This window comes from Falco biarmicus, chromosome 7, assembly GCF_023638135.1.
Source record: "Falco biarmicus isolate bFalBia1 chromosome 7, bFalBia1.pri, whole genome shotgun sequence".
NCBI lineage: Eukaryota > Metazoa > Chordata > Aves > Falconiformes > Falconidae > Falco > Falco biarmicus.
This window is the reverse complement of record NC_079294.1, coordinates 2,709,591-2,722,370: the sequence shown is the minus strand read 5'-3', so window position 1 is coordinate 2,722,370 and position 12,780 is coordinate 2,709,591. Positions and strand designations below refer to the sequence as shown.

Sequence of the window (12,780 nt, the reverse complement as noted above, 5' to 3'; positions counted from 1 at the left end):
ATATGGAAGCGGGCCAGAGCCTCTGCTAACAGATGTGCCCGAAGCAGTGCAGTGCGCACGTCTCATGCTCACCGTTAGCATTATCTTCAGTCTTGACAGGCACAAGAGGGCTCTGGGGAGCAGAGTCTCCACTGAGGGAGTAGCTGTGCTCTGCCTGGATGCCTGGAGTGGGTGGATCCAGGTCCATGTCCAGCAGTGGGTTCTTCTCAGCCAGTACTGGGTCATCGAAGAAACTGCTGAAGAGGTCATTGGAGAAATCCTCCATGTTGTCAGAGAAGTGATCCAGGTTCTCTGAGAAATGCTGAAGGAAGACAAAGGGAGAGAAAGCATTACTGTCAACTCCAAGAAGGATCCAAGAGCCATCCTCTGCACTGAGAGCCAAACCTCAGCAACAGCCCTTTTTGGATGGGAAAAAGCAGTTCCTATCCCTTGCCTGCATCAGCTTGATAAAAACACTTTGAATTAAGATAGAAAGGGCCATGGTGCTGTACATCTTCTCTGCCTGTTTATCTATGCCACAAACACTCATGAAACTCTTCTATATTCTCACATCCCCCCTTCCTCTGTGGTTACCTATCTTCAAATTCCCAGCATCATCTCACTGTGACAACAAGCTGAATAGAGGCAAGAAGCCTCTGTGATGACAAAATGCAAGTATGGCAGAAAATCATGGTCTTCAGCACCTGTCCTTGGTGACAGACACTTTCTCATGTTCTCTGCCAGCAGCAATAGGCACTCTGATGCCCCAGAGAACATCAACCCAGCTGCTGATTTCTATCACAAGAAAAAAAGATCAGTTGGATCAACATAACAGGAAGGCCCCCTGTTGTATTTAATTTCCTCTGGGATTTCACAGCCCCTCTGTGGACCATATGAGGCTGTCCTCCAGCCAGATAATGCCTGTGAAATTCGGCTCCCCAATGAAGTTTAAACACTACAGATGGGCTGTTAACAACAAACAATCATTCCACTAATCATTCCAGTAACAGTCAGTAAATATGGCCAGTGCAGAGTCAGGCTCCTGATGCTACAGGGAACCTGTTTCCTTTGAGGCATATCCTCCTATTCAGAAGTCAAATCACTAACTTTTCCATTTGCTACAACAAAGCATTGATTGGGCAGGGAGAAAAATTATGGTTGCCAAACACCAGCTGAAAAATTATCCCATTTGCTGGCAGATTGAGGCTTCTGGCTCAGGGAGAGGAAAAGAAAAGACAGATACATTCAAGTGACTGTATTACACAGACGGAACTGTGTAACTTAAATGAACTGGAGAGAGCTCAGCAGAGTCAGACTGGGTCCCCCCCGCCTGGAAAAGCATCTGGGTGGGCAGAAAGGCATTGAAAGCAGCATATTGAAATACCAAGAGCAACAGGGTATGGATGAGAGAGTGGGAGAGAGCACACAGGTCCTAGAGTGGAGACATAAATGCCAATGAATTCCAGTGTGAGAGCTGAGCTCAGGAAAGAGCCCGGCTCCTAGAGGAGCTGCTTTCTTTCCCCAGCGCTCAGACCAAAGGAGGAGTTGGCCAGAGGACCCCGGATGCCGGATCCTGCAGGTTCCTGCTCCTACAGGAAGGTATATTTGTTTTACCTGAGCACAGTATCACTCTGTCAACATTATGTTGGCTGTCAGAGGATTGGGGTGGAGGCTGGGGAGTGCAGTAAGCTCCAGCTGAACAGCCCCATGCTTCCCACCAAGTGGGGGAGGGAGATGGTGAGCTGCAGCCACCTCCAACATGTCAGTCCCCTTCACCCTCCAACATCATCCCTCAGCCACTCAATTTAAAAACTCAGATGTCCACAGAGCATGCTGGAAATAAGGGGGAGTCCTGCCATCTGCATTCTACCTGACACGAGGAGGTTTCCCTCCCTTCACGTCCCTCCCATTTGTCTGTTCTTCCACTGCCTGGAGTGACAGCCCACCACACCACCATCCAAGGCTCCCCTGGGAGGGCAGACACTGCATGTGCAGGTAAGGTGGAGAAGGCACACACATGCTAAATCCCAGTGTTGAGGCCCTCCCTGGGCTGTCTGGGCTGAAGTTTTCTCCACTTGTTCCCATACCGGAAGCAGAATTGGCAGGGTAGCTTGGTAAAATCTACCCAGCCATTTCCAAGTTGCCTAGAAGCGTTTCTGCACTTGAATCAAGCAACAGAAAACACCTCCCATCTGTGCCGAGCATAACCATTCTTCAGAGGGAGCTGAGTCAGCAGATGGAACTGGGTTAGATATTTATCTAAAAAACACTGTAAAGCCAGGTTTTGTCCTATCCTACAGCACGGAGGGGTAAAGGGTCCAGAGTCCTGAGCATTAACCCCAGAGAGTGCTTGCTCATATAGCAGCTGTTCTTTGTCTTGCTTTCTCTAAACAACCCAGGCAAACAGAGGATATGAACACAACAGCCTTATGGTAAGGGTGAGAACATAACCACAGAAGAGTGAAGGGATTCAGAGTTCTGGCTGCCAACGCACCACGACAGCACAGTAGAACCAGGATCCAACAAGAAGCACTCAAATCATATATATTGTTGGAACCATCAAAACTAGAATCACTGTGTAACTCTGGAAAAGAGGCAGAGCTAGAGCTGCAGGGAGAGCTGTTGGCGACTCTGCCACGTGCTTCAAATTTCTTTCACAACTGTGCATTAACAAAGGCAGAGGTGGGACTTAAGAAGATGGACTTATGCAGTAGTTCCACAAGCTCTTTTAAACGGTATCCCACCCACACCTGGAACAAGGATCTCTTGGTCAATCAACAGTCTTCCTACTGTAGGACAAACCTACCTGAAGGGAAGAGGTGAAGGTGTGCCTCTGGTTTTATTCTGAAGCCAAAAAATCTCCCCAGCGGTGGCTATGGGGTGAGAGATGTGTAAGGAGTGCAAGAGTTTGAGTATCAGAGCCTTAATAAGGGCATCAACACTGGCAGGAGTAATTGCAGATTTCTGGTTCTTCTTTTAGACACCACACAGCAGGCTTGCTGGAGGACCTTGCTACTTGGAAGGGAGGAGGAAGGCAACACTGTTCTCCCAGACATGCAGGAGTTCATGCCCCCAGGAGACCATTCTCCTGAGAGACAGAGACCTACTGCACAATATGGGAAAACGAAGGGTGATAAGCAGAGAAGGAAACTCACACCTTCCCTGAGAATCCAGCAATGTTGGGGCATGTACCCCTCTCTGTGCTGCTGGGTCTTTATTATCAAAGGGTGCACCAAGGATCAGACCCGCTCAAAGAGGGAGAGCATGTAGAGGTGTCACAGAGCTGGAGCTTGCTATTTTAGCCATCAAAGAAGGTGGCAAGAGGCAGAGGAAAGCAGAAGAAGGAAGGGTAAAGCAAACAAAGATAACGACATGGCTTTGTAGCTGGCTATATCCACGAGAGAAGCTACAGGACAAGCAGGAAGCTAAGCCACCACGTCCCAGGAAGACTGCTGTGTCTCTTGGCTTGGTTCTGTTCTCACCTGATGCCAACAGGTATTTACTTTAGATTTCTGATTTGTAAAGACAGCCATGCATGCAACCACATGCTAACAGGAAAAAGTGTCCTCTTGTCCAGATCCAGCTGTGATGGGCATAGTGAGGAGCAGTGCGGAGCTTATTTTGGATAGATGCCATCAAAACTGCTGCTAATTAGTTTAGATGGAGCCTGCCAACCTGGAACATGCAAACTCTGTCCCACCCGAGCCTTGCTGGGGGAGCTGCACCTATCCAGCAAAACTCAGAGAAGGTTTCAGCCATACTTTTCCTTAATGTGTGTGAGACAGAAGGCTCCAGGAAACTGCAGGTCCCAGGATACAGTGTCTCAGGGCTGTGTGGATCATGGCAGAGCATGAAACAGAGCACCTGAGTGATTAACGGAAGCAGGTTTATCACCTGACCGAATGGATGGGTAGCTTTATCCTGGCTGGAAAGTCACATGTCAAAGGAGGTCCTGGGCAGCCACTAGCCCTCCCTTCCCACCCAGATAGGGGCCAGCACAGCTAAAGGCTTTTACTGCCACTAAATGAACAAACTGTGCTGGGCTTTGGGGAGAGTCTTGCTGATGTTGTGGCAGCAAAGATCTCGGCAGACCGGAGGCACATGTTGGTGGAAGGTCCAAGAAACAGTCCACAGGACTTGGTCGTGAATGAAGGTGGGATGGACAGAGACACAAAAGCAAGAGCAGGCTCACCCTCTCACAGCCTCCTCACGGCTTAAGACTGTCTCCTCAAGAGCACCTTCCATCCAGGCTGAGATAAGTCAGCTCTCACTCCTCAGAGAACCGGCCAAGAATCTCTGATTGTGACAATGAAGGACTCTGCAACTCTGCTGAGATTCTCCTTTAAGATATCTCAAGTAGCTTTCACGCAGATGGCTCTGGCTTGAGCAAGGGGGACCAGTCAACTGGGAAATGTGATCCTTACCATCCTGGCCCAGAGGGAGCGGGTGTGAAGTGTACTGGGGGAAAACAGCTTCCAGATGGGATACGAAGCTCACAGCACAGTCTCATTTTGCATTATTCGCTCCTGCTATCTCCCCCTCCCTTTCACACCCTCCTTCCTTCTCCTTCTAACTATGCTCCAAAGCCAAGAAATAGCACGAGATGTGTTTCCAAAGCTGTATTACCAGTGAGCGGTCAGGGAGGGGGCAGCCAAGGGACAGAAACGCAATGGTGAGGATGTGCTGGATTCCCTGATTCAAGCCCGATTTCTGGCTGCCCATCCCCCTACCACAGTTCTGGGAGGATGGGGAGGCAGCACCTGAAGGGGACAAGCCAGCATGTGCAGGTACAGCGAGGCAATGACCACTGCATCTCCAGGCCCAACAGAGTGTCTTAAGCTGCTCCAGTGCAACAGGAGAATCTGCTCGAGCTGAGGCCACCTCAGCCACAGGGAGAGAGTGCGAATCTGTCAGCTGCTGGCTCCTGCTCCCTCCCACTCCTGGTGACCGACATAGGCACTGACTCTTCCAAACATATTTCCACCACATGTTTTCATCCTGACCTCATGCTTAGGGTTGTCTAAATAGCACACTGTATGTGCGTGCGTGCATTTCTCATTTGAACACCCTTTCCTGTTGTACAACCGTTATCTTGGGAGCTAATGTAAGGCATCCAGACATCCAGATGCAAGCTCTCTATTTCCCGCCACCCGGAGCTGGTGTTAGACCTCTGGTGGCCCCAAGCAAAGACTGAGGCATTAAGCCTCTTCGCCTGCCTGGTTGTGCATGGGATCCCTTAAGGTGCCACTCTTGAAGCCCAGTAGCACCATGGATGGCTGAGGAGGGGATAATTTCCTTTTCCTGGATCCACTTCTCTGTGATCACCCTGACTGCATCTGTCCCTCCTTTTCCCTTTCACGCTTCCATCCTTTGACTGTGACTTTCCTCTTCCCACCTCCAGCTGAGTTGTTTAGAGACAATCTCCCTTCAGGATCAGCCTTGTTCTCACAGCCTCCCTGCTCCCACCCCAATGGTCTCGCTCCAAAGAGAAAGCAGTGAGGGGCTAATCCAGCTGGGCGGCAGCCCAGGCCCAGGAGACGAAAGGCCTTTGCAGGTTGGAGGTTCTGCTCGTGCTGGCAGGCAGTACATATGGGGAGGGGATTCTTCTGAGTTTTCTCTTTTCTTTTTGAAAGTATTTTTCCTCTTTGCTTGCCAAGATAAATCTCCTGTCCCAGCTGTGACATCTGCATTTCCCTTCTCTGCTTTCACTAAGGAATGAAGCCCCCTGCATTCCAGCTGCACAGCCGAGGTTTCCTTTATATTCCAGGAAAGAAGAGCCCATACACTCCAGACAGTCCTTCTGCTCTCCTTAAAATTTTAGACCTTATGAAAGTGAAGGTCTTGACAGCATTAACAAGATCCAGGCAGGATGGACAGATGCTGTGCAAACCTCTCCTCACAGTCTAGCCAGAGCATGGGTACCCCAAGGGGCACAAGCGATCATTCAACCACCTCCTGCCTCTCTCAAACCCCACTGGTGTCCCTCTGTCCTGACCCACACTGCTCTTGCTCTCTCCTGCCATGTACCACAGCTGCCTGCTGCTCCACGCCTGGTCCACCCAGGCCCCCCACCTGCCTGGATAGCTTACCACTGACCTGCCACCTCCTTGCTGCTCTTGCTTCCCTGCATGGCATGGCCAAAGCCCTCCAGGCCAAACCAGGTGCAAGCTTCCCTTCAGCAGCAGGACAGCATCCTGGCCAGCAGCACCCCTTAGTCTTCCTCCGAGACTGCCGGCAACGCCCAAGTCACCCGTGATTACTTTCAGCATCGCGACCTTGGGCTCTATGGTGAACCAAACGCCTCCCTGACACCCTCCAAGTGATGGAAGGTTTGACTGAGCCTGACCTGGAACCAAGCCCAGAATTTATTGCTGTCTGTAGAATAATGCACAATGACAGAAAGAGGAGGGTTTACAGTCACTGAAAACAAGGCAGGTGGCCTGTTTTCCCACAGGCCAGCTGTGCCATCAGCTCCCTCCCCGCAGGGACTGCAGCCCCTCAGACCAAAGATGCTACAAGCTGTTAGTCCTCGGGAGCAGCAGCCGCAGCCGTGTCCCTAGTGCCTTGTGCAGACCCAGCAAGGCTCAGGCACAGCTCACTGTGGAAACCTCCTTCCACCACGCATCCGTGCCAAAGGACCTGGATTTACAATTTCCAGCACTAGGCGCCACAAGACCTAGGAGGGACGACAGAGGCTCAAGACACAATCAGGGGAAGGCAATTGAGAGAGTGGTGCCAAGGCAAGGCACTACCCTGAAGCGAGGGAGCAGCAGCAATCCAAGCCACCCAGGTCCCCGCCTGGGCCATGGGTGCCTGCAGCCACTTCACCCCGCATCAGGCAGCATAGCCTGAGGCTGCGGCCGAGCCTGGCCCGGGCCTGCTGCACCTCTGAGGTACTCTGAGGGCTCCAAGGGCTCTGAGGGGCTCAGAGGGTTGTGAGGGCTGTGAGGGGCTTTGAGGGCTCTGAAGGGGCTCCGAGGGCTCTGAGTGGCTCCGAGGGTTTCTGAGGGGCTTTGAAGACCTCTGAGAGCTACGAGGTCCTCTGAGGGCTCCGACGGGCGGCAGGCAGGAGCGCGGACGCCCCCGCCCCTCCTACGCCGCCGGCGGTTAACGGTCTCCGCGGCCCGCTTCCAACGGCCAGCAGCTGCGGCCGCCCATTGGCCGAGGCAGCCGAGCGGCGGCCAATGGGAAGCGGCTGCCAGCGAGCGGCGCGAGGCGGGCGGGAGGAGTGCAGGGTTAGGACGGAGCGGCCCGCGGCCCGCCGTGGCTCACCTCAGCGCGCGGCCCCGCCGGGCACCTCCTCACCACCGCCCGGCACCCGCGCCACACGGCCCGGCAGCCCCTCCTCATGACCGGGCAGCCCATTCTCACGGCCCGGTCCCACCGGGCACCCGCTACTCACGGCCCGGCCCCGCTGGACACCGGCCCCTCACGGCCCGGCACCTCCTTACAGCCCGGCCCCGCCGCACCTCACCGCCGGGCACCCCCTCCTCACGGCTCGGCCCCGCCGGGCACCCCCTCCTTACGGCACGGCTGCCGCCCGGCTCTGCCACAAGGTGAGGCCGGAGGGGACGCCGAGATGGCGGGGCAGACCGGCAGGGAGAGCACTCCGCGGGCGGTGCCCCAGAGGAGGCCTCACCTTTGCCCCTTCATGGCTCTTCCTCATCCCGGGATGTCTCAGCGAGCACCTCAGAGGGTCCCAGCCTCTCCGGGAGACCTACCCCTTCCAGTACATAATGCTCCCACCCTCTGCAGTAACCGCTGCGGCAGCCATAAAGGTTTTGTGGGTTCCCCCGCCCCCCCCCCTCCTACAGCTCTAACAGGGGGAAAAAACAAACTCAGCTGACAGAATGGGTGATGCTGTTGAAAGCATACACACAACACCACATCAAAATTCTGTGGCTGGGATTGTAGCTTTGAAACACCCAGCTTAGAGTTCCTGAGCCTGCTTTTCACTGGGGAGGAGCCCAGGTGCAGGGCGAGTGGGCAAGATAAGTCTTTAAATGGTTTTGCCCCTGAAAGAAAGAATAAAAAGAGAGAAAAAAGCATGTGGAAAGCTGAAATCTGCCAGACTGGCTTTCCCAGTGGCCCTGAAGTAGATACTGAAGGTACCAGCTGCTGTGGTGGCAGAAGAGCCATGGACGATGGTGCACCCGTACCTGGGCTTACCATGTTCAGCATAAACAGGATTAGCAGCCAGTGTGGGCTGTGGTAGTGTGGAGGTGCTCTGCGAGGCCAACAACTGTGGAGTAGGGCAGAGCCCAGGCCAAGGTGGTTCAAAAGACAGGTGCCATCACGGTGTGGCCACAGTGGCATGGCCATCTGTGTGCCCCCAAACCACCTGCGGGTGCCAGGGTGCAGACTGGGTATGTGCGTGCTAGGGAGGAAAGTGAAGATGTCAGCCTCTCCTAAGGCAAACCAAGCTCCACTGGCCTGGGGTAGAAAGCAGCTACAATACACAGTTTGCCTGTTGCACGAGACTCGTTGAATCTGCAGAGACAGGAGCATCTCTCCTCCCAGCAGCAGCACCCTGGAGGATAAAGAGGAATGCCTCTGCTTTCCAGCAAGCTTTTGCTGCGTGTATGCTACATATGCAACAAATGTCCCAAATTTCCTTTGACTTACAGCTAACTCCCTTGCAGCCGACTCTGATAAAAAAAAAAAACCAACATTTGGAGCAGGACTTAAACTATATGCAGAAGTGGACACAACCCTCTCTGGGTGGAACATTTAGATCAGCTGCTCTCAACCCTCATTCGGCAGAAGACTTGGGTGCTATTTCTAGGAGTCTATGAAAGGTAAATAAAAAAAGTTTGTCCTTCAAGGCCTTTCTTGAGCTCAGAGAACTGAAGACACCTGCTTACTATGAAACAAAGCTGCCTTTATTTCTGAACCATGATGGTGGCAGCTGGGCCCCGTTCAAACGGAGATGCGTGGGAGGTGTTCTCCATGGGAATGCAGGTACCCCTGGGCAAGCTGGCAGGGGTCTCTTCCTCTTCTTTGCTCCCTCCCAAGCCAAGGTCAGTACAGTCTCCAGACAGAGACTTCACAAGAGCAGTAGCTCTGAGAGAAAGAAGCTGTATCGTCATCACCACCCTCTTGTCTGAATTGGTGTTTTACGTCCTTGTGTTAACTTGGCAGCCTCAGCTGAGTTTGCAGCAGGCTCCCAGTGACACCATAACTCCACACCACGAGCGGGGGCCAGGAGTCTTTCAGCTGCTGTAGCATCAGGGCGAGGGGGTTCACATGAACTTTATCTCCTTATGTGTGAAAATATAATCCATCATCTTCAAGAAGGCCCTATCTGATATGTTACCTCAACCCACCTCCACCCAGGCGTGCCCTTTGCAGGGCCCAAATGCATCCATCCCTTCTCAGTCCCCACAGAGGTACAGCCAGAACACAATTGGGTTTCCACAGCCATGCCCGCTGGCATGTGGCAGCTCTGCCCTGCACAACCTCAGGACGCAGCTCTGGCCCAGCCCTGGAAATCTAAAGGCAAATCTACCCTGAAACTACATGGATTTAATTGTGTGTGGCATGTCTGCCTGTACAGTTTAGGGAAAAATTCTGCTTGATGGAGAGGGATGTGCGGTGTGATGAAAGGCAGCAGGCAGGGCAAACAAAAGAAAATACTGGTTTACTCTGCATGACTGTGAACTATGGTGCCATGCTGCAGTGGAGCAGCGTTACAGTCAAAAGACATGAAATACAGCATGAACATTCTAATACAATCAAAAATGAGTTAGAGTTGCAACCGCTCAAGTCAGTCACCAGTCAGTGGGATGGGGAAGCTTGTTCAATAACCAAAATAAACTGGAATAAATACCGCTCCACCGCTTCTTCCATCTTTCTTGGAAGATTCTGGCCCTGCCCCATATGGGGTTGGAGCCACCACAGTTGGCAAATCTCTGCTCTTACACAGCTTGTCACCCCCATGCCATTATGGGCCTTTTTTCTACATCTTACAAGAAAGGCAATCTAAGCAACGGGACAGGCACCCTGGGCGACAGAGGAAATCTGCTTTGGGAGATAAGGGGAGAAGAAGGCATGGTCTGTATTATCTTTACAATCAGCTTCATTTGCCTCATTGAAACTGTTTCTTTTTAGTGCTCAGAGAACAAAATTGGAGATAATTCACATTTTGTCCCCTGGCAGGTCCCTGGAGACCCATAAAGAAAAGCAGGCCTTGGAAGAGGAAGATAGCTGTGCTCTGTTCAAGTCCAAAAGCTGAGGCATGCAGCTAATACCAAACGTTACTGGTGGCTTTCATTCTTTGGGCCTTTGAAAAGGGCAATTACAGAGCAACTAAGTCTGGACCAGCTGATCAAGGATGTGAGAGATTTTCACCCAAAATCTTGAGCCAGTGAGAGCTGGGATTCTCTTCAGTGGCCAGGCTGGGCAAAAGCTGGGTTTTGCAACCAGCAGACTAAATGTGGTCCCGCACCAGGACTGTTTTCAAAGCAATTCAGCTTGGAATGCAGATTTCTGACCTGCTGCCAATATCCCAGTGGAAAATCTGTGCCCTGAGCAGCAGATAGGAAATTCAACTTCAGCTCCAGTGCTGAGGGTATCATTTTCACCTCAGTGGTGGAGCTGCAGAAACCAGAGTCTCTGGAGAATGGGGAAATCCTTCCTAGCCTGCAAAGGGCAGTAACATCTTTCAGGCCATTCTTCACTACTGGGACAGCCTGGATTAACACCATCCTGGGGGAGAACAAAGGTGTGATGTTGGTGAACAAGGGTCAAAGCCCTGTGTTTCCAAAGATGAGGATGGAGATCCAACTGGTCAGAGCTAATGCAGTCACTTCAACCGTGGGATGAAAATCAAGGCCAAGGGAGAAAGGCAGCTTGTGAAAACTGTTTCCCAATACCTGTCTCCCCAGCTATCCCCTCTTCAAGCCACACTTCTCCATGATGAGACCCAGCAGCCAAGTACACTGTAGCTGGTGAAAAGAAATAGGAATGTGAAGATGCCTGGGATCCTGCACTCAAATAAAGTCAGAAGCTTATGGGAAGAAAAGATCCCATGTTCTGTTGAAGATAGGAAACCTATTATGCCCTGACAACCTGCCCTGAAAGCTCCTGTGTCGGATCAAGCAGGCATCTGCACCCCAGCATCGGAGGGAGGTCTGCAGAAACTGGTGGAGTTGGGAATCCATTCTCTGGACACCCCTGTAGCAGCTCAATGAGACAATGGATGGCTTTGTGGTTTCAGGGACTGGAGGAACCAGGTAACCAAATATGGTTCCTTACATAGCTGAGTGCAGGTGCATGCCTCCTGCTTCAAACTCATCATCTGCAACTGAGCTTCACAGGAAGACATATCTTAATTTAAAGTCTTCAGATAAACCCACCCCTTTCTAAAAAAAAACCTGTTGTAGAAGCTGACTGAAGCCACCAAACACATGAGTCATTGCAAAGAGGGACTCTCTAGCTTAAAACTCCAAAGTGTTTTCTCAGGCTTTTTGCTCTTAGATGAAGTCCTTACTACTAGAAGTCTTCCTGAGAACTAAACCAACTCACTTTTTAATCTGTGGAGTGTGGTATGGCAACGGCTACCCTCCCAGATTATTCTGCAGACAGCAGAAACACCATTGGTCTCATTGCAGGCAGGGAGAACTTGAGGACTTACTTAATGATGGCAGGTTGTAGGCATGTAACTCCACGTTAGCAGCAGACTCAAAGATTAAATTACATTTCTATATAATTAATTGCTAGATTTTAACATAATCAAATCACAGGTGGAAGTGAGTGATTCCTGTGGGCAAAAGAAGTTACAGCCCTGCCATGGTGGCCAGTGCTGCAAATGCACTAATGAAGGCTATGCGAGCCCTAGAAAATCAAGACAAAATCTACAGTGGTTTGGCTCCTGGGCATCCTTTCAGACATGGCCTTATTATGCAGGTACATTATCCAGGACCAGAAGTAACAATAACCTCTTAGTATCCATCATGGTTTTATGTGCAACAAAAGAGAAAAAGCATCAGTGAGATATTCTCTGTCTGCCCCTTAATCCCGATGCCAAGTAATTTTCCTAACTATGGAGTTCTCCATACACATCAAACCCTTCACAAGTGCCAAGTGTGTGTCCCAGCCCAGACACACCCAGACCCTGCTCCTGCCTGGATGCTCACAGCACCAGACCTCCTCATGCCACCCTCCTCCCTCACGCCTCTGCTGCCTGATTCTCCCCTGCTTTGCTCCTCCATCGCCTTCCTCCCATCCTCTCTCTCCAAAAGGGTGCACACATCTGGCTTGTCTTTATTGTGTGATAAATCTCACCCTGCATCTTGGGTTCATTTTCTGAAAGTTTTGAATGGTGTCTTGGAAATGCTGTTGGACAATAGGAGCTCTTTGAACCCAGGCCAGCTGGATGGGACTCCTTGCATTGCAGCTGACATGCAGGCTTTGGCGGTCTTTCTCGACTCTTTCCTCTCTTCTCTTTTCTTTACAGCATTTGAATTGTCCTCAAACTTTATTTTTGGAGTGGGCAGTGCATTTCTGAATCTTTTCATCATTATATTATTATTATTAATTATGGTCATGACTATTTCTCTTTCTGCTGGCACTCCTGGGTGTATCTCTCTTCTCTCACTTAATGTCTTGGGTAAGACTACCTTGGCTGCAACCCACTTAAGCAGTGACTCAGAATCCCTGGCCACTTCCCAGGAGAGATGCAAGAGTTTTGCCAGTTGGTTTATAAAGAGGCCATCGTTTTCCTCAGCTACTCTCTTGCTCAGCAGAGCTGAGTCGGGTGGAAAAGCTCAGCTCTGTGGTTCCAGTGAGTCCATCCCTGGT

The 12,780-nt window shown here is 51.3% G+C and overlaps 1 protein-coding gene across 3 annotated transcripts in view; it reads right to left on the bottom strand.

Moving 5' to 3' along the window:
- Positions 1-12,780, bottom strand: part of CREB3L1 (cAMP responsive element binding protein 3 like 1) — a 47,075-nt gene that overhangs the window by 22,063 nt on the left and 12,232 nt on the right. For 2 of the 3 annotated variants that reach the window (XM_056347499.1, XM_056347500.1), the window contains exon 2: positions 73-301. In XM_056347499.1, the coding sequence (XP_056203474.1) occupies positions 73-301 (229 nt within the window). Of the gene's footprint in view, positions 1-72; positions 302-7,618; positions 7,777-12,780 lie in introns of those variants that run through there. The other variant, XM_056347501.1, reaches the window with a different exon arrangement.